This window comes from Nothobranchius furzeri, chromosome 2, assembly GCF_043380555.1.
Source record: "Nothobranchius furzeri strain GRZ-AD chromosome 2, NfurGRZ-RIMD1, whole genome shotgun sequence".
Classification (NCBI taxonomy): domain Eukaryota; kingdom Metazoa; phylum Chordata; class Actinopteri; order Cyprinodontiformes; family Nothobranchiidae; genus Nothobranchius; species Nothobranchius furzeri.
In genome coordinates this window covers 74,627,048-74,646,456 of record NC_091742.1, presented here as the reverse complement: position 1 = coordinate 74,646,456, position 19,409 = coordinate 74,627,048, and the positions used below count along the sequence as shown (strand labels likewise).

The 19,409-nt window shown below is 40.4% G+C and overlaps 3 protein-coding genes across 3 annotated transcripts; all 3 read right to left on the bottom strand.

Annotated features, from left to right (window-relative positions):
- Window positions 1–1,566: 1,566 nt before the first annotated feature.
- LOC139066394 (uncharacterized) lies at window positions 1,567–2,901 on the bottom strand. The gene is made up of 4 exons (XM_070548935.1): window positions 2,704–2,901; window positions 2,313–2,623; window positions 2,006–2,218; window positions 1,567–1,923 (listed from the first exon to the last, which is right to left on the bottom strand). Exons 1-4 carry the CDS (start codon window positions 2,739–2,741, stop codon window positions 1,859–1,861), a joined length of 627 nt encoding a protein of 208 aa, XP_070405036.1. The 5' UTR covers window positions 2,742–2,901; the 3' UTR covers window positions 1,567–1,858.
- A 1,271-nt stretch (window positions 2,902–4,172) lies between these two features.
- LOC139066393 (spectrin alpha chain, non-erythrocytic 1-like) lies at window positions 4,173–4,786 on the bottom strand. The gene is made up of 3 exons (XM_070548934.1): window positions 4,659–4,786; window positions 4,371–4,588; window positions 4,173–4,286 (listed from the first exon to the last, which is right to left on the bottom strand). The coding sequence occupies exons 1-3, from the start codon at window positions 4,666–4,668 to the stop codon at window positions 4,251–4,253; spliced, it is 264 nt and encodes an 87-aa protein (XP_070405035.1). The 5' UTR covers window positions 4,669–4,786; the 3' UTR covers window positions 4,173–4,250.
- Window positions 4,787–16,512: 11,726 nt separating this feature from the next.
- LOC107377113 (alveolar macrophage chemotactic factor) lies at window positions 16,513–17,838 on the bottom strand. The gene is made up of 4 exons (XM_015946535.3): window positions 17,649–17,838; window positions 17,450–17,558; window positions 17,299–17,373; window positions 16,513–17,006 (listed from the first exon to the last, which is right to left on the bottom strand). Exons 1-4 carry the CDS (start codon window positions 17,707–17,709, stop codon window positions 16,925–16,927), a joined length of 327 nt encoding a protein of 108 aa, XP_015802021.3. The 5' UTR covers window positions 17,710–17,838; the 3' UTR covers window positions 16,513–16,924.
- Window positions 17,839–19,409: the final 1,571 nt, after the last annotated feature.

The following is a 19,409-nucleotide window of genomic DNA, read 5'->3' as shown; positions in this document are numbered from 1 at the left end:
CCTGAACCTTACACGGAGTTTAGGTGGAGGTTTTCTGCGCCTGTTCGTGAGAAGTACCTGTATTAAAAAAGTTTTAAATCGGTAAGTTTATAATTTATTTCCGTAATGAAAACATTTTGCTTTGAGCAAGTTTTCAGTACAGTTTTTTTCGGCGCTATCACTCCTGAGTCGCACCAGCCATTAAATGTATCATGAATAAGAGAAAATATATTTGTCGTATTTTGGGGGGACATTTTATTATCTTTCTTACAAAATCTAAGACCAAGCGTTTCACATTGCAACACAAGCACCGGTAACCATAACAGAATGAACAACAGCCAGCAGAGGAGAGGATGGCGGTGTTTCAAACCCTCCCGGCCGGCGAGGAGAGCTCATTCCTGGGCTGGAGCCGGCCCTCAGCACCCCGCCACAGGCTCTAACAGATGCTGGCGGTGTTTGAAACCCTCCCAGCGTACAGGGGAACTCATTCTTGTGTGGGTCGGAGTCGGCCCGCAGCAGCGCGGTGTAGCCTACATATTTTGTTATATAAGTCGCTCCGGAGTATAAGTAGCAGGACCAGCCAGAAAATGTAAAAAAGTGCGAGTTATAGTCCGGAAAATATGGCAGTTATTAGTATTCGAGCTAAATTAGCAGCGTAAATACATTTCATATATTTCCAAAATGTTATACTTGTTTGTATCTTGTACAGCCAACTAGTCTTTATTCTGGACTCAGTACAATTTACCAAAAGTAAAGAGACATTCTACAGATGAAGTAAGCACAAGATAACTTACTGGAAGACACGGAATTATCATCAGAACCAGAACAAGAGAGCCTGATAACAGTCATGTGAAAATAACAGTTAAAAAGTATGTATGTATAATAGAAATAAAATATATTAGAATTAGTGTAACTCACTGTGATCCAAACAATAAATCAGCCATAGCTGATTAGTAAATATGACATGAGGTCTTGGAGTTTTTAAATTTCATTTTTTTCTTAGATCTGTTTCAATGTCACCATGGCAGCCTGTGTGTCTCCAACATCAGCTACACAACGCAGCAAGTGTAAGTTCCACATACCTGTCTCACCACTTCATGTATGGTTTTGTACTTTAAACAATTATGACAAACCTGTTATTTTTTCTCCATAGCCATTTGGATAATTGGAGACAGCTACGTGAGGCGTGGTGCCCAGAGAGCTGCAGAGACAACCTTGGCCTCCCTGACGTCTGTGTCTCCTGGTTCGGTTGGGGTGGACCATCGACATACATACATGTGCCGACACTTTGCGCCCTGTTTTATAAAATGTAGTGTTAAAAATAAATGTTTTTGCTCAATTACTGGAATTTCTTTGGTTAAGACAAAAGTGAGGAATAATCATTTACAAGTTATTTGTACAACAGGCCCATTTTAAATCCCAACAGTTTCTTAGCAGACAATAGAAATGTGTTCTTTACTAACTTTACTTGGTTTAAAAATCTTACTAAAATAGTGCCGTATTGCAAAACCCAGTCATACTTGTTATGTAAACATTAGCTTTGTAGATATTTTTACAGATATGTATTTGTGTGCAACAAATCCAAACTTAAATAATTTGTCATTCTTTATTGAAAAACAACAAAATACAGTTATACAGAAGTGTGGGAAAATGATAATGTGAAAGTATTGCTATTTAAATGTAATCCTATTTATCTTTAAAAAGAAAAACTCTAAAAATGTCCTGTACAGCATCATGACAGAAGAATGGTGGTCTGTCTGTCAGAATGTGCTGAACAGATTTGCTCTTTGAAGAGGAGTGTCATGTTTGGAGGAAGGTACTTAACCCAAGACATGCAGAATACAACACTGACCAAAAACTGATGGAAAAAATGATTTATTTATAAGGAGGAACTTAAGGTGCACAGATAAGTCTGTGGTTGGAACTGCAACAACAGCTCAGCATCTGGAGGAGGGAGAACACAGGTGAGCTTAGGTTCTGGTTTCAAAATCCATTGTAGGCAGGCAGAGGTGTTCAGCAGACTTACTGTGGTGGGTGTATGTGTTGGCTGGAGGAGAGAGAGGTAGAGAGCCGGGGGAAGCGCAGGAGAGGGAGCAGAGGTGGAGAGAAGCGGGGCGTCCTGGTGGATGGGGCACTGGGTGAGATGAGAGGTGGGTTATGGAGGGTGGTGATAAGGTCCGTGTGTTGAATATCCAAATCCTGGAGTAGAGGTCAGTATCCAATGAGGTCGACAGGAATCCTGAAGAATGGTAAATCCAATATAAGAGCAAAAACACTACGAAATAACATTAATCCTAGGAACACTAGAGGTAACACGAGTGGCTGGTTACTACCAAAACTGAGGCAATCTTCTGGCGTCAAATTGTGTCCTCCATCCACCTTAAATAGGAAAGCACCCCGCTGATCGCTGATCAGGAACGGCTGGGGTGGAGTCACCAGAACCATGAAGAACGTGTCTCCAGAGACAACTCGGGTCCTGGTACCGATCAGGAAGCGGACCTTATCACCCAGAGCTGCCAGGTCACGCTCAAAGCCTTCATGTTCACGCTGCAGAGCCTGAACGCTGGCCAGGTGGTGGCCGTAGTTGTCTGTGTTCAGGGCCTGGTTCTTCTCCTCGATCCACTCTTTGGTCTCATCAGCGTCTCTGAGAAGACATCAGAACTCCGTCTGAGTGTGGGTCCAAACTCTACTGACCCGTAAGCGGCGCATAAGTGTGCGGGGTACCTGTGGAAGCGCTGCACCTCATGGGCGCTGCCCAGCATGTTGCTCCGGTCTTCAGCCAGCTGTTGCAGCGAGCGCCAGCGGTTGTTCAGCTCCTGGAGAGAAACCAAACCCAGTGAGATGAAGGTGGACGCCAGCGGGCTGGACGCCGGACGAGGAAACCTGGAGACGGATCGCTCAGACAGGAAGGGAAGAGCTTCCTCTTACCTTGATGGAATTAAAGTTAGCCGTCGTCTGAACGCCCAACCGTACGGTCTGAGGTCAAAGGTCACAGGAAACACACACCAGTCAGCAGTCATACAGATGCATAAAGATAACTGTAGCCATGGCAACCAGCTGACATGTCCCCACTTTCACCAGCACCTGGTGCCTGCCGGGTCACCTGAATTCCTGTGTGATTTCAGCACGGTCGGCCGTGACTGCGGCCATCAGAGGTGACCTCTGATCAGCTGAATGAACTCACCTTCTAGGGTGACGCCGTCTTACCCCGGGTTTCCACGGGAGCCGTCAGCAGCATGTTACTGCAGCAGCACGTCTTGCTCGCGTAAGCTGCTGCTCGGCCCTTCCCACGAGACGCGAAGCAGCAGGGGAGCAGCTGTCACCGACCGAGCACGAAGTCACACGAGTGACTTCGTCAGTAAACACAACAACAAGCAGGAGAAAACTACAACATGGTTTGTGTTTTATGTTCTGTCCGTTTTATAATCGCCAATACGGACCTGAAAAACAAAGGAGACCGCTAGCTAGGTGATAACTTCTCACGGGGCCGCTCAGTTAGTACCTTTTTTTAAAAGTAAAGCAACCGGAAGGCAGTACGTTCTTTATTCTGAAAATCTCGGTAGCTTCTCTCAATTTCCGCGTCCGATTTCCTCTCTTTCCTTCCCCAAAAATGTCGAACTTGACCCGTTTCAGAGGCGTCGCACGTAGAAAATAGAACCGGCGCGTAAAGGCCGCGACATGCTGCTCCTGAGACGCGGCCGACTCGAGCTGCCGACGGCTCCAGTGGAAAAGGTTCTGTTGACCACAGCGGTTCCTATCAGCAGCTATGACGTGCTGCTGCAGTAATGTGCTGCTGACGACTCCTGTGGAAAGCCGGGGTTAGAGTTGGCTTCATCCTGTAAACAAACAAATGAGTGGTAACAAAAACACCACGTCTGGTTCTGGTGGAGGCGGAGGACAACACGCACCTTTCCAGGAGCAGAACCCAGATGTTCTTGTTGCTACAAACAGAGACGAGCAGAGTTAACAAACCAGGAAGTGAGAGGGACCAGCTGCTGCAGACAGGTGACGCTCACCTGAGCCTGAACCATAGGAGCCTCCTCAGCCATCAGACCTTCTGACTCCAGTTCACATGCCACCTTGTTGATGTCCCTCAGGCGGGACTCGTTGGCCTTCAGGTCATGCAGGACAAAAGCACCTGCTGATTATCACCTGAGCTGATCTGACAGCTGCTGCTGGAAGACGGAGAGGAGGAAAAGTCCGACCTTCTGGAAGTCGTCAAACTTCTGCAAGACCTCGACCTGCTCCAGGTCCGACCCGTCTCTCCATCCTCATTCAGCTAAAGACGCGAGTTCAAGTAAAACAACCTAAAGTCACACAAACACAAAGCAGGTGTGGAGATGTTCGCTCTGAGCTGGAGGTCGTTCCTCGGCTGTGAAGGGCACACGAACCTTGTTGGTGCTGTTGAGCAGCGTGAGGATGTCGCCCTTCTTCATGGTGACCTCTCCAGGACTCTTCTCCTGGTAGTCGTACAGAGCCAGAACCAGCTCCTTCCCGGTCTCATCGTCAGTTGGAGCCACTTGTTGCTGTCGGGTTAACAGGTCTGGTGTTAGAACGTGGTGGATAAGAATGTTCTGACGGGCCGAGGGTTCTGAACCAGCGAAGTGACCTGTACCCAAACAAAGTGAGCCAGAACCTGCAGACACCTCAGAAACATGTCAGGACCAGACCTGCTCTACCTTCCTCCATTATGGTCTCTCCTTTCTGGGTGACAGCCTTGATGCGAGGTTCATGACCTGTGATCTCAGCCTGCAGAGCCTCGTGCTTCTTCAGCAGGTTCTGGACACCAATCAGGTCCTTCCCTGAGGACACATGTTAGAGTTCAGCATTATGCAGTAGACAGACCAGTTTAACCCAGGGGTTTCTTTCTTCTACAATCTGCTCTTTAACTGTATTATTTCCTGCTATTTCAGCTGTTAACTTTATTTTTTCTGTAAGTGTTTTTCTCCCCAGAAGAAGCTACAACGATGTTCTGCTGAGCTGTGGTGGCCTCATGGAGGGGGCCATCGTCTAGCACACTGCTGCTAACCACTTAATCATTCTCCCTCTCCTGATAATAACATTTTACTTTCTTTGATGTAGGATGTACTACTGCTAGTTTACCCGTTTAATTATAGATTCACTAGGATAAATACAATAAAATTTATCTCTCGCCAAATAGAATATTTACTAAGAAATCACAATGTAACGTGTGTGTGTGTGTGTGTGTGTGTGTGTGTGTGTGTGTGTGTGTGTGTGTGTGTAAAAGCCATGTGTAGTGTTTATTTATAAAGCATATGTTGTTGGATTTTATCCAGAATCGAAACTTTGAAAATATATAGTTTAATTACAGTTTGATTTATTTGACATCTGTATAATGTTTATTATTTTGTTTTTTCCCCCTAAATACCTAACGTTTTAGTTAACATGAATATTAGTCATTCATCCCAATACATGAAGTTACACATTTTAAATTTTAATAGGGGAAGACTGCAGGAGGGAGCAGTAAAATACAGGGGGTCCCCTGCAAAAACTAACTTTACGAGTCTGATGAAACTTGCTGGTATTCCCGCTGCTTCTTCGGTAAACAGCGCCAACAAAAACAAAGAAACTTGGGATCTTGTCGGCGTGGCGGTGGGATTTAAGGGAAACGCTGTATGCCCTATAGACTTCTCAACGAGCTGCAGTATTTCTCCGGTCAGATCTGTCTCCGAGTTCCACTAGCGGTCAGCCCGCCCGCAGCAGCGAGGCGCCGCATCGGTCAGCCTGCCCGGCCTGACCGCTGGAGATTACCGGATGAAAGAATGGAGCACAGAAGTGTCCCCCCAAGCGGCGCGCCCCGTCATATTTCAACCCATTTTTATCTTAAATGCACTGGGTTTTACCCTATTACCCATCTAAATATGCCGTATTAATTATTTTACCGTATTTTACATTTAAATTTCATGGTTAAACAGTACATGCTACATGTTAAACTGATAGTTAGCTAGCTACTTCGGTAAACTCAGCTCTGAACACACGACTGCAATCAAGAAAAACAACACGACAACAAGACACTTATTCATTTATCAGTTTATGCTAAGCACGTGTTATTTCCAAGCTTCTTTTAAAACCTCCACAGACAGACACAGTTGTTGGTACTTTGCTGAGTTTAGCTGAGCCATCACCTTTACTGAACATAAACTGGAAGTGAGAAACAGATTTAACTTGGGATTCTTCCTTGTTTTTTGTTTTGATATGATGACATGAACACCGTGGGTCCATCGGCCTACTAAAGAGTATACAACATGAACGCATCAACAGAAGGATTTGGCCCATATTAACCTCTGATATTATTATTGCTGTTGTGACCAACAACCGGTATTCACAGGTGTCATAATTATATGTTATTATACATTAATTTTTAAATTTACAGTTACACCCATGTACCCACACACACTCCGCTCCTGAAACAGATACACAAACTGGAACTAGATGGAAATATCGGGTAGTAATTTGGGCCCAGTTTTAGTTATTGGGCCAATACCGATGGTGATGCCAATTTATTGTGCGCCCTTAACATTGACAGATGGATGGACAGACAGATTGCAGAGATAAAATTGTGAAAGAATTTAATTAAATTATTATTTTTAACTAAACTGAAGAGAAATAAGATCAAAATAAATTAGAAAAGATACATAAACTGAGAACTAAGACATGTGTGGAGAAGCCTGAGGAACCTGAGTCTCTTCTGTGTTTTGTTCACATTGTAAATGAAGATTATGGGTGAATGTTTATTGGAAAAACTACAAAACAACACAAGGGAAGTTCTTGAGTTTTACGCCTGCAGCAGCAGAACTCATGCAAGTTCCTTCAATCCTGTACAGTAAGCTTCTCAGACTTACACGTGTACCTCATATTCACAAAAATATGAAGTTTTTTATTTTGCTCTCCTGTAAAATGAATGGCCCCCATGACTCGAACCATGATGAGGTTTCGAATGTGTCAAAAATATGTTGTCAGTTTATCATTAAAACTTGCTGTCTGGCTGTTCTTATTCTCTCAGTACAACCTGTCAACCGGTTATATAGTTTTTACACGTTGTACAGCCATTGGCACATGGCGTTGTCTTGTTCTGTTGTTACAGCCTGTTGTGAAGCTGTGTTATTTCCTGATGTTGTTACACTATGTTATTAACTTGTTGTTACCTTATGTTATCACCTGATTGATGCCTGATGTTAGTTTTTCAAATCTCATAATAATAATAATAATGATAATAATAATAATAATAATAATAATAATAATAATAATAATAATAATAATAATAATAATAATAATAATAAGACGATGAAAGTTTCTATAGTGTCTCTCAAGATAAAAATCATGAGGGGCTTCACAAGAACATAAAAATATAATAAATAAAAATGATAACAAATTTGTATATAAAAATTGTAATACAAATGGAGGAAATAGACACATTTATATGAAAAAAATGAGAAAGGTAGAATTTTTAGAGCAGCAGCATAAAAGGAAGGTTTATTATTAGAGTTCATTCAAAAAAAAACTAACTTTTAATTATTTACTTTCCTTTAGTTGTCAGCCCAAAAAAATTTGGAGATTTTGATCAAAAATGATCTTTATCTGTTTTTGTAAATTAACTTGTAGTTTCTACTTTTTCTAAGTTGTATTTTGATATCTTCTCTCATTGTCATTATGGGTCAAAGCAACAGTTTTCATATGAACTGACAAATGAGTGAATTCCTTTAATTAGCTGGTGATGAGTCACACCAACGAAGTCGTATCCTAACCCGTGGGAGCGTCTAACAGCGCAGACACAGACCAACCACACTCTGGCTCAGCGGTAAACGCTGCTGTGATCTTTTGTGGTCTCACTAAGAAAATATTACTCCCTCATGATGACAGGCACGTGCTCCGAATCAACACTCGGGGCATAAATGAGGAACTAAAGTAGGTCATAATAAAAACTCTATAGGCCACATGACAGCCAGGAATAAAATGATACAGTGTTCATGTTGTAAAAAGCAAACTTAAGGGGATTTTTATAAACTACTAAAACACGTTATAATGATCACAGAAAACACTTGATTTACATGAAGAACTATAGACAACAGAAGTGGTACAGGAAATGATTCCCAAAGCTGTGTGTCTTAAATCGTTATCTTCTTTGATCAACCATGGTTCAAGATGCTATTTAACACATCCCTCTTCAGATTCCACACTGAGTCTGTTCTCCGTCTTCTTTTTTTTTAAATTAAAGTTTCCCGCTGTAGATTTAAAGACAAAATCAAATTAAAACATTTAATCTAAGAGTCTATTTGCTGTTTAGAAGGGACAGGATCACGTGGAAATCCTCAATTCTCCATTCAGCCACCTCCTCCAGCTCATCCAGAGGGGTTTTGACCTCCTGCCAAGCAACTCCAGCGAGTCCTTGACCAATCATGAGGTCTCCCGTCAGTTGGACATGTCCAAAACACCTTCCTAGATGCCCAAACCATACTTTAAAAGTAAACGAGTCCAACCATTTTGCCGACTCAGCTCATAATCTCTTTCTTCTGGTCATCTCTGAAAATAAACAATTCCTAGTTTCTGAAAAAATATCCACAGAAAAGGATTAGGACCCAAAAAATGGTTTTCACTTATTTTTCTAGCCTAACGTGAGAATTCTGAGAAACAAAGTCAGAACTTAGAGGTTTAAGTTAGAATTCTGACTTTTTCTGAGCTTTTTTAGGAATTTCTCATCATTTATGAAAAATCTTCATTTTGCTTCTGTTACTAAGTTTTAAGATTAAAGGGGCAAGTAAGAATGGTTACATCTTATGGTCAAATTTGGATACTGCAGCCCATGTATCAAAACACACTTTAAACAAAGACTATGTCCCGTTTCAGTTTGTTTTAACCCCTTAAATTTCCAGGTTTAATGAAGGTAATGGGGTTTTGTCCCATGGGCGGGACGCTGGAATGCTAAGGGGTCAAAAGGAGAAAAACTGACAACTACCCAGCTGGCTTAGAACCTGCAATCGTGTTATTGTTCATCTTCCTATTCTTCAAGTGTATGAGCTCCTGTAGCAAGTGAATTTCCCTACTGTGGGATCAGTGAAGTCTATTCTATTCTATTCTATTCTATTCTATTCTATTCTTGAATGAAATCTGTTTTATAACCATCCTTCCAACATGACTGAGACATTAGACTGTTTCGTGATTATTTCACCGTAGAATTCCCTTTAAGAGAAACAAAAACATTTGCCAAAAGAATTTCGCACTTTTCTATGTTGATATTTGTGGAAAATGATGTAAAGCCTTGAATAGATTTTTAAATATTACTGATACTTTTTTAGCCTGGCCAGCCATGCTGATTCTTCTATATGGAAAGTGAATAGTAACGGCTCAGTAACGCTCCCATTCAAATAGCCTCACCCCCTGAGAATTCCAACCAAGCCAATCAGCGCTGAGCAGCGTATGTCGCACACCGCAACACTCAGTTTCTCAAAAACAACAAAGATGGCGTCTGAAACGGAGTTCATTGTGGCTCTTTCCTCTGTTCTAAATGACTTGGACATGTCCTTAAAACCACAACAAGAAGCAATAAAAGCCTTTCTTCTAATATTTGCGCTGTCGCCAGATGCCATCTTTGACTACAGCCAAAAAAACTACAGCGTCCCGGCAAGCAATGCAGCCATCATTTCCACCTGTTTTTCTGATTGGTCATTTTTGAGCTGGCTAGTCCCGCCCCTCATGGTGCTCTCTGCCTGTGAGTATCCAGACTCTTCCTCTGTGTAGAAAAGACAGAGAGCGAGTCTGGCAGGCCAGGCTAACTTTTAGAGTCATTCTGTTTGGAGGTTCAACTTAGTTACTCTCTAAAAACAGAAAAGCTGCTTAAACCTGCATTAATATATTTATATTTAAAAACATTAATTAGCTTTTAAATTTTTGTCAGCCAAACTTATGAAGTGCCATTGTGGAAGGTCCACTTGTTATAAGTTGAACTCTGTTTTCTGCTGCAGCTCAAACCAGGAGGTGGAGGACTTCCTCCTTTTGCAGGAGAGCACCATGGCCTCATTGAAAGCTTTTTTACTCTTGTTTCAAATAAATTCATGTAATCCACATCATGTGGAGGATGTCAGGTCAGAAAGTGGACTGAACCATGATCTGTGACATCACAGGAGGAGATGAGGTTAATTGTCAGTACCAGAAGTTGATGTTTGAACAGTTTCCCCAAAGTTTAGTAATCAAGGGTCTGATCAGACAAAGTGTGAGTCTTCCCCCTTTGGTAGGTCAGTTTAATCAATCAATATGTTTAGAATTATCACCAACTACTCAAATTACCCCGGGAACTCGAGTTTCATGTATATATATATATATATATATATATATATATATATATATATATATATATATATATATATATATATATATATTACCAGGGGGGCAAAACTGAAGCCTGAAACTCAAGTGTATGTCATGATGTGGAGATACTGATCAGACCCAAATGCAGGTGAGCAGGTCCACGACTCAATGAGGATCTGACACAGACAAGAACAAAATGAGGGTCTAAATACACGAGGATATACAGGGAAACAGGTGGGTATACTAACGAGGAGCAGGTGAGTTAACAAGGGGAGATGAGACACAAGGCAGCAGGGGGGGGGGGGGGGGGGGGGCTCCGGGTTGGCAGGCAGTGAGAAATAACGGTTGTCAGGGGGAGGGTGAGCGCGCTGTGGGCGGCATTTGGAACGATCACTACTGTTAAACGTCCTTTTCTAATCCTATTTGTTTTCTATCTTCAAATCAAGTAAGGTTGCATGTGAACGGACCTACTATGGCAGGACGGGGGGGGGGGGGGGGGGGGGTGCTTGAGTAAGGAGATTATGAGGAAGGAAGAGAATAGTTGGATGTGTGGGTGTTGAGTCAAGAAAGTGAATCAGAATAAATGAATGGAAAAGAGAGAGTTGTGAGGAGGAAGATTGATCATGAGGGAATTAGGATGATTGTGAAATTCAGAGAAGGACATGATATTAAAGCTGTTGGACCTATGGCTTTATCAAAATTTTTGCGTGAAACAATTGGTGAAGTAATTAAAGCTAGAGTGCTTGCAGGTGGAGACTTGCTTGTTGTTTGTAGGAATGATGTGCAGCAACAAAAGACTCTGAAACTAAAAAGTATTTGTAAAAAAGAGGTTTTGGAGGTTAAAAAGGGGACTGGTCCGGGGGAGTTCTGTAGAGGGGTCATTTATGGCATTCCCTTAAACAAAGAACTTGGAAAATTAAAGGATGACATTGGGGGGGAAAGGGTGGTTGGGCTTAGGAGACTGAAAATCTGGCGGAATGAGGTTAAAGTTGACAGCCTGCCAGTTCTGGTGGATTTCCAAGGTGATATTGTCCCGAAATACATCACAGTAGGTTTCTTGAACTTTACTGTGAGAAGATAGGAGCCCCCACCATCACGTTGCTTTAAAATATGGCCACATTGCTGCCTTTTGTAAGAGAAAACAAACATGTAGTAGCAGGGGCGCAGATAGGATTTTCAAACTGGGGAGGACAAGGTTCCAATGTACCCTCCCCCAAACACACACACACACACACACACACACACACACACACACACACACACACACACACACACACACACACACACACACACACACACATGCACGCACATACACACACTCAACACATAGGAGTAGATGTGGAGGAGAACATGATTATGGATCGTGTGGCAAAGGAGTTCAAGAAAAATGTGTCAACTGTGGTGGTGCTCATGGTGTTGGTTTCAGGGACTGTGCCGCAAGAAAGAAGGCGGCAGAAATCCAGCTTCTTAGAACAGAAAAAAAGATTTCATATGCGAAGGCAGCAAGACAGGTGCAGGTTGGGTGTGGGCAGATGAATCAACACCAAGTTGTGAAAAAACACAAATATGGATGAAGAGTTACAAAGTGTAACGAAAAAATATTGTCTGTGTTTTTAACTGCACAGCATAAGCAAAACATAGATCAGAAAAAACAGCTATTATTGTAAAAAGTGCAGCAAGATACCTTGGTATCACAGATTTTACATGGGAAACATTATATGAAGAACTGAAAAACAGAGCTGCAAATGAAGATGTATTGTCTCAGCCTTCATCACAGTTGTCAGTGTTGACCTTGCAAACTAAAACCTCAATCATTTACTTTCTGCAGTGGAATGCCAGGAGTTTAAAAGCAAATGGACAAGAATTTAAGAAGGTTTTGTGTGATGTGGAGCATAAACCTGATGTTTTAGGTATTGTAGAAACATGGTTAAGACCGCACTTAAAATTCTATCTAGATGGATATGTCTGTGAAAGACTGGATAGGGTTAATGGTACTGGGGGTGGGTGTGCTGTTTTTATTAAAGAGAGAATTCCTTGTAAAATTTTAGGAAAAGGTGATGTATTAGAATAGTTAGTTATTGAAACTTGGTGGGAAAATGGTAGTTTAGTCATTGTAACTTTTTATAATCCGTGTAAGAGACTAGATGTAGCTGCTTTGCAATTGGTGGAAGGACAAGAAGATAAGAAAATTATTTGGTTAGGAGATTTCAATGCACATAATTCACTATGGGGAAGTGATAAAATGGATTGTAATGGTTTGGTGTTAGAAGAATTTATGGATAGGACGGGACTGGTTTGTTTAAATGATGGATCACCAACACGCATGGATAGGACAACAGTCAGTTTTGGATCTAATTTTGGTGTCACAATCTTTAGCGGATCACTTACTAAGGGAGGTGTATGGCAAATCAACAATAGGGAGTGATCAGTACCCTATTTTAATTACATTTGGACATAAGAGTTACAATGTTAGTGATACCTTTTTAGGAAGATGGAATTTTGATAAGGCTAACTGGGAAATATTTAAGATCTTGAGTGATAGATATATGAGTCAAGTAGAAGAAATAGAAGACGTAGATGTTCTTAATGAGAGGATAAGTGAAGCTGTTATTGATGCAGCTAAGTCATCTATTCTGGAAACAAAACAAGGAAGTAAGAGGCGAAAGATGGTCCCATGGTGGACGGAAGGATGCTCAAAAGCGATAAAGAGTAGAAATAAAGTTTTAAAAAAGTTTAAGAATAGTTTGAATTTTAACGTATTTATTGAATATAGACGAGAACAAGCTAAAGTTAAGAAAATTATTAGGAAATCGAAAAAAGAGTGTTGGGAAAAGTATTGTGGTACCATAGGAATACGAACTTCAATAAATGATGTTTGGCGAGTTGTTAAAAAAATGAATGGGGTACAAAAGTCTTGGAATTATCTGGTTTTAAACAATGGTCAGAATTTTGCTGTAAAAGATGAAGATCAAGTGGAATTGATGGCCAGTGAATTATCAAGGTTCATAGTAACTTCAATTTAAAGAATGATGAAAAATTGGAAAGAGACGAATCAAGAAAGTGTTATCAACATCTCTTGGATGTGGTGAAGGATAGTGGTAATAGCATTAGTGCTTATTTTTCACTCAATGAGTTAAAAAAAATACTGTAAATAAGACAAAAGTAACAACTCCAGGAAAAGATGTGATCAGTTATGCAATGTTGAAGCGTCTTAATGATTGTTCCTTAAATACCTTGTTAATGTTATGTAATAAAGTTTGGGAACAGGGGAATATTCCAAATCAATGGAAATTATCCATTATTATTCCCATTAGAAAACCAGCGAAAGATCCTACAGATGCGGCAAATTACAGACCCATTGCTCTGTCGTCTCATATGGGGAAAATAATGGAAAGAATGATAGTGAATAGGTTAAATTTTTATGTAGAAACAAAAAATGTATTATTCCCATTTCAAAGTGGGTTTAGAAAGGGACAGTCAACCATGGATCCTACAGTATAATTAAGTTAGAAAATGATATAAGGAAAGCTAAATCTAGTAGGGAAGTCATTGCGGCTGTCTTTTTTGGTATGGAGAAAGTTTATGATATGCTTTGGAAAGATGGGATTTTAATTAAGGTTAGACAAATGGGAGTGGATGGCAAACTTTATAACTGGATTAAAAACTTTCTCGATGATAGAATGATTCAAGTTAGGGTTAGGGTTAGGGTTTCTAACTGGGTCTTTCTGAATATTTAAGTATAGAAAACGGAGGGCCTCAAGGAAGTGTTATCTCACCTATTTTGTTCTCAATTATGATAAATTATATGTTTGATGATATTGAGTGTAATATAGGTGTCTTTATTTGCAGACAATGGAGCTCTTTGGAAAAAGGGTAAAAACATTAAATTTGCAGTTAAAAGTTTACAAAAAGCAGTAGATACAGTTGAAAAATGGGCATGTAAATGGGGGTTTAGGGTTTCTGTAGAAAAAACAAAAGATGTATTTTTTTCACTTAAGAAATTAAAAGAAAATTTTAAATTTCAGATGCATGGCAGAGATCTAGAAAGAGTAAGTTGTATAAGATTTCTGGATATGCATTTTGATTGTAGGCTTAATTGGCATTATCATGTTGATAAACTAGTTGATAAGTGTATAGAAGTTGTGAATATAATCAGATGTTTGTGTGGTAAGGAATGGGGGGCGGCCATGGTTGCTATGAAAAGACTGTATACTGGGTTGATTAGATCTGTTATTGATTATGGCTGTCTTGCATTTGCATCTGCAGCAAAATCAAGATTAAAAAAGCTGGATGTTATTCAGGGCGCTGCCCTTAGACTCTGTTTAGGTGCAATAAGATCCTCCCCGATATGTGCTCTCCAAGTTGAAGCAGGTGAAATGCAGTTAGAGCTAAGGAGATTACAGACATCATTGTCATATTATGTCTATTTGAAAGAGAGCAAAGAAGATCATCCAACTAGAAATGTTCTTATTCCAACACGGTATCGGTTGAACAGAAAAATAGAATTGTTCGGTATGAAAGTGCAGGACAACATTGAGATGGCTGGAGTGGGTAAGCTGGTGATTGGTCCATCTGTTCTTCATTCGCCATATCCTCCATGGCTGATGCCAGTATCAGTATCAGTAGATACTTGCCTACATGAAAAGATTAGAAAGAGTAAAGGGGACAGTGGTCTACTTGCTATGAGAAATGCGGATATATTCAAATTTTTACTGATGGATCAAAACAACCAGATACAGGAAGAGTTGCAGTAGCCTATGTGATTCCAGAATTGGATACAAATTTTTCAGCAACAATTGCAGATCAATTATCAGTTTTGTCTGCAGAATTAATAGCAATAGTGATGACTCTACAATGGGTGGAACAAGTTAAACTTCTAAGAGTAATAGCATGTACAGATTTGTCATCTGCAGTCGAAAATCTCAGGACACGTAACATGAGTGAAAGGTATGATCTAATGTGTGAGATAATGGTTTTATTAAAAATTATTCAGAATCAAGGAACTCATGCTAGGATTGTCTGGGATCCATCTCATGTGGGTGTGGTTGGAAATGAGATGGCAGATAAATTAGCTAAGAAAGCTTTAGGAGAAGTTAGTCAGTGTAATAATTAAATGCAATCTTGCTAAAACAGAAGCTAATTTTTAAATAAAAAATAGCATTAGGAAAATGTGGCAAAGTAAATGGGATGAGGAAAGTAAGGGAAGATTTTTATATAGAATACATCCTAGAGTTGGAAAAGGCAGAAAGGAAGAAACGATGTGGACCAGACTCCGCATCGGACATACGGGACTGAAGAGCACGTTATATTTAATGAACAAACATGAAAATGGTAGATGTGATGTTTGCAATGAGCAAGAATCTGTTGAACATGTAATTATGAATTGTGTAAAATATGAGAGTGAAATAATTTTTTAAAAGAAAATAGAAAATATTAAAGAAATGTTTAGTGTTGAGAATATTTTAAGTAAGACATTAGATCATAAATGTGCTAGCTATTTATTGGAGTTCTTGAAAGATACAGGCCTCAAAAATAGGATATAGTGTCTTTATTTAGATGAAATCATTTTATTATTTTATTTTTGTTTGTGGTTTGCACACTGCATACTATTGGAAGAGTGTGAACAGTAGTAGTGACTGTTCACATGCAATCAGGAGGGTGGCGGTAATGCGCTAAGTAGCTTGCATCCTCTGTTAAACACTCGCTGAAGAAGAAGAAGGCAGGGGCAGGTGGAGCAGATCCTGACAGTGTAACTTTATTTGTTTTTGTATCAGATGCAGAAACACAAAGCAAAACAAAACAAAAGTTGCTTTTTAGTTTTTGGATTGTTAGTTGAAAGTGTAGAACTGATAGTGAAAGCGCAACTGTCACTCGATATTTAGGATGTTGTCAGATGGTTGTGTAAACTGCTGCAGGGTAGTAACAGTAGCTATTACCCCTGATGTGCATTTAAGTCTCAGTCTGATGCCAACTGACACTAGAATAACCTCCATCAGTGCAAAGCCTGCATTTAAAAGTGCTAATGATGGTTAAACACCTTTGAAAGATGGCCACTTCAATTATTCAGTAAAGTATGTTGGTTAAGATGAATATTTCATCACATTAAATCAGCTGCATTCACTTTTTTAAACTGTATCGACTAATTTTGCCTCCATCTCACATCACATCTCACCTTGAATTTATATAAAAGAGTTCAAATGACACGGAAAACCAGAATCACATTTGTATTTATTCAAGTCTTGCATCAGCAATATCTGATAACAAATACAAGTAGCTTGCATCATTTTAAGTTTAAACAGCAAAAATATCACAAATGTACATGTTTGTTTTTCAAAATAAAACATCGCACTGGAAATCAGACATTTTAAATACACTATTATTAAAAAAATAACATGCATCAGGAAACAGTTTCGCATTTTATCACAACGCACTCACAGAAGGTGTTTGTAAAAAGGTGTTGCAGGTTTTGTTCTTCACTGGTCACGCACAAAAACATTTAAACAGCATAAGTTAGATTTTTACATGACTACATTAACTTTAGCTGTTCCAGACAGACTGAACCGTTCTCTGTTCAACAGCTTCAAACGCAGCTTTAAACACGCAGCAGCAGGAGAAGCGTGCATTACGACGACGTCACCGCTGTTGTGCTTGCTGCAGTGGCTGTCTTTGAGATGGCTGTGCTCATCTTAGCACACGTCTTCTGGCTGTGTAGAAAACACATGCTGGTCAAACATCTTTTTAAAAGCATGGATGTAAATGTACATTTAGAATACTTCCACACGTAAAAAAAACCTCATAATTAGTTCCAGGGCTGAGAATAATGAACAAAAACTGTTGTTTCTTCTCATGCATGCTGGCGTTGATGCAAGTCTGAAGTGTAGAGCCACACACAGCATGGCTGCTGATGTTTTCTACACTACATCTATTAACATTAACCTAGACTACATGTTATGCTGCAGGAAAATTTAACAGTGAATTTTAAGCTTGTCTACTTACTCTGCTCCAAGGACAAATTTGGTGAATTGTGACTCAGGGTCAAGACATTTGGAGCGTTTATCTTTCAGTGTGACACTATTAAAGAAAAATCATATTTATGAGTAAAGCATGTAAATCAATGTTTATGATGGTGTTTTCTGCAGATACTTACATCACTTCACATTTGCTGCAGTACGGGCGCGGTTTAAGCACTCTTACTTCAACGATCATTTTAGGATTTACTGCCTTGATTGAATTCACACACCTGCAGTTTTTAATAACTGAGGAGAAAAAAATGAGAGTGTAAATAACACAGAACAGATTATCTGTACCCATTAAACTAAACTAATTTCAGGCTGCATAACTCTTACCTGCAGAGCTGCAGATGGTGATGCATGCAAGGAGAACCGTGAACTGGACTGCAGAATTCATTCTTGTTTCAAATTGGAGACCTTTTGAGTAAGACTTGCTTCTGAAGGTTCTCCCCTCTTGTTGTGAGTTCTTCACTTCTCAAGCTGTCTGAATGTCCTGCACCATGAGCTTCAGACATTTATACTCTCAGCTGGGTGGACACAAGCCAAGTTCTGCTTCTGAAGAACTGATGAAAAAGAAATTTCCACCCTAGTCTTCCCACCTCAGCTGTTGCAATATTTTCCTCTGAATCCTTGAGAGCGCTCGCTTCCCTTAAATGGACTTCCTGTGTAGCACGTTCTTCAGGTTTGAAGCTGTGCTTCAGGCACTTCTAGGGGTCCTAGAGTTTGAACTCTACTTTACTTTCTCCTATTTCATTCTTGCACAAAAATAGTTGACTCATTTGAATTGTCAAGTCCAGAAACTCCTTAACTCGTAACTGTTGATCTAAAACATCTGTGTTTGCACGTTTTACAACCTCTTCACTTGGGAATTCTGGAAGAAAGAGACTGAGAAGAAATGTGAGATGATAAATGACCTGCCTCTCAGAGTCAGAGGACTCCAAAGTGTTTCACACTGCAGTGAATCATTCACCCATTCACACACTGGTGGTGATAGAATAGAATAGAATAAATTGTATTGATCCCACAGTGTGGGGGGGGGGGGGGGGGAGGGGGAGGGGGGGATGATTCACTTGCTACAGCAGCACCAACACTTAAGAGAATAATTTGAAGAAAAATAATAACAAAGGTACATGTGTGTACACATAGGCAGTAGTCTATAATAGTAACCTTCAACTGTTTTAAAAAACACAAATAAAAAAATGAACAAATGTGGGTTCCACCAAAACTTTGCAGCATACTGTAATGGACACAGACACATACTGAGTATTGCAAGGGTTATTGTGTAACAGGATAATGCCTGGATGAGCTACAGTGTAGCCACAGCTGCCGTGGGGCACACTGCCAGGGGCGAGGCTGCATGCACTGGTACCACCAGTCCCTCAGACCACCACCAGTAGGCAAGCAGGGTAAAGTGAAGGGTTTGAATTACGAGGAATCTAGGGGAGCCTGGCTCCCCCGAGAGAGTGATGGCTCCCCCGGTTGCGTTCAACTGACACACCCATGGGGAGGGTGAAAAATGATCTAGTTCCCGTCACTCTTATGGGACCTCAACGGCAGCGATTTGGCAATCACCTCCCCACTACCACCACAACACACACACTAACAATCTCACTAAGCCTCAACGGGGTGCCATCAGATGGATGATTTGCCCCCCATCCCGCTCTTGCAGCAATCTAAAGGGGCTCCCCCAGAAGCTTGTGGGTAAGTCGAGCCCTTGTGAAGTGTCTTGCCCAAGGACACAACAACTGACACTGACGGAGCCTGGATTCAACCCAGCAACCCACTAATTACATGGCAAACTCCTAACCCTTGAGCGACTGTAGCCCCAAGATGAAAACAAAAATGTTATTTGAACTAAATATATGAATAATGAGATCATATTAAACAGAATCAGACCTTGTTAAAAGAAAACAATTATACTTTTACCAATGATGAGCTGATTCACCATTTAATGGATGCATCGTGATGTGACATGTACCAATTCAGTTATGATTTAAAAATGTAAAAAAAAAACTGAAAAGTGTTACAGGATAAAAACATTTGCACTTGCTGCTTGGACACTTTAGGGGACGAACCAGAGGAAAGAACAAAAACAGC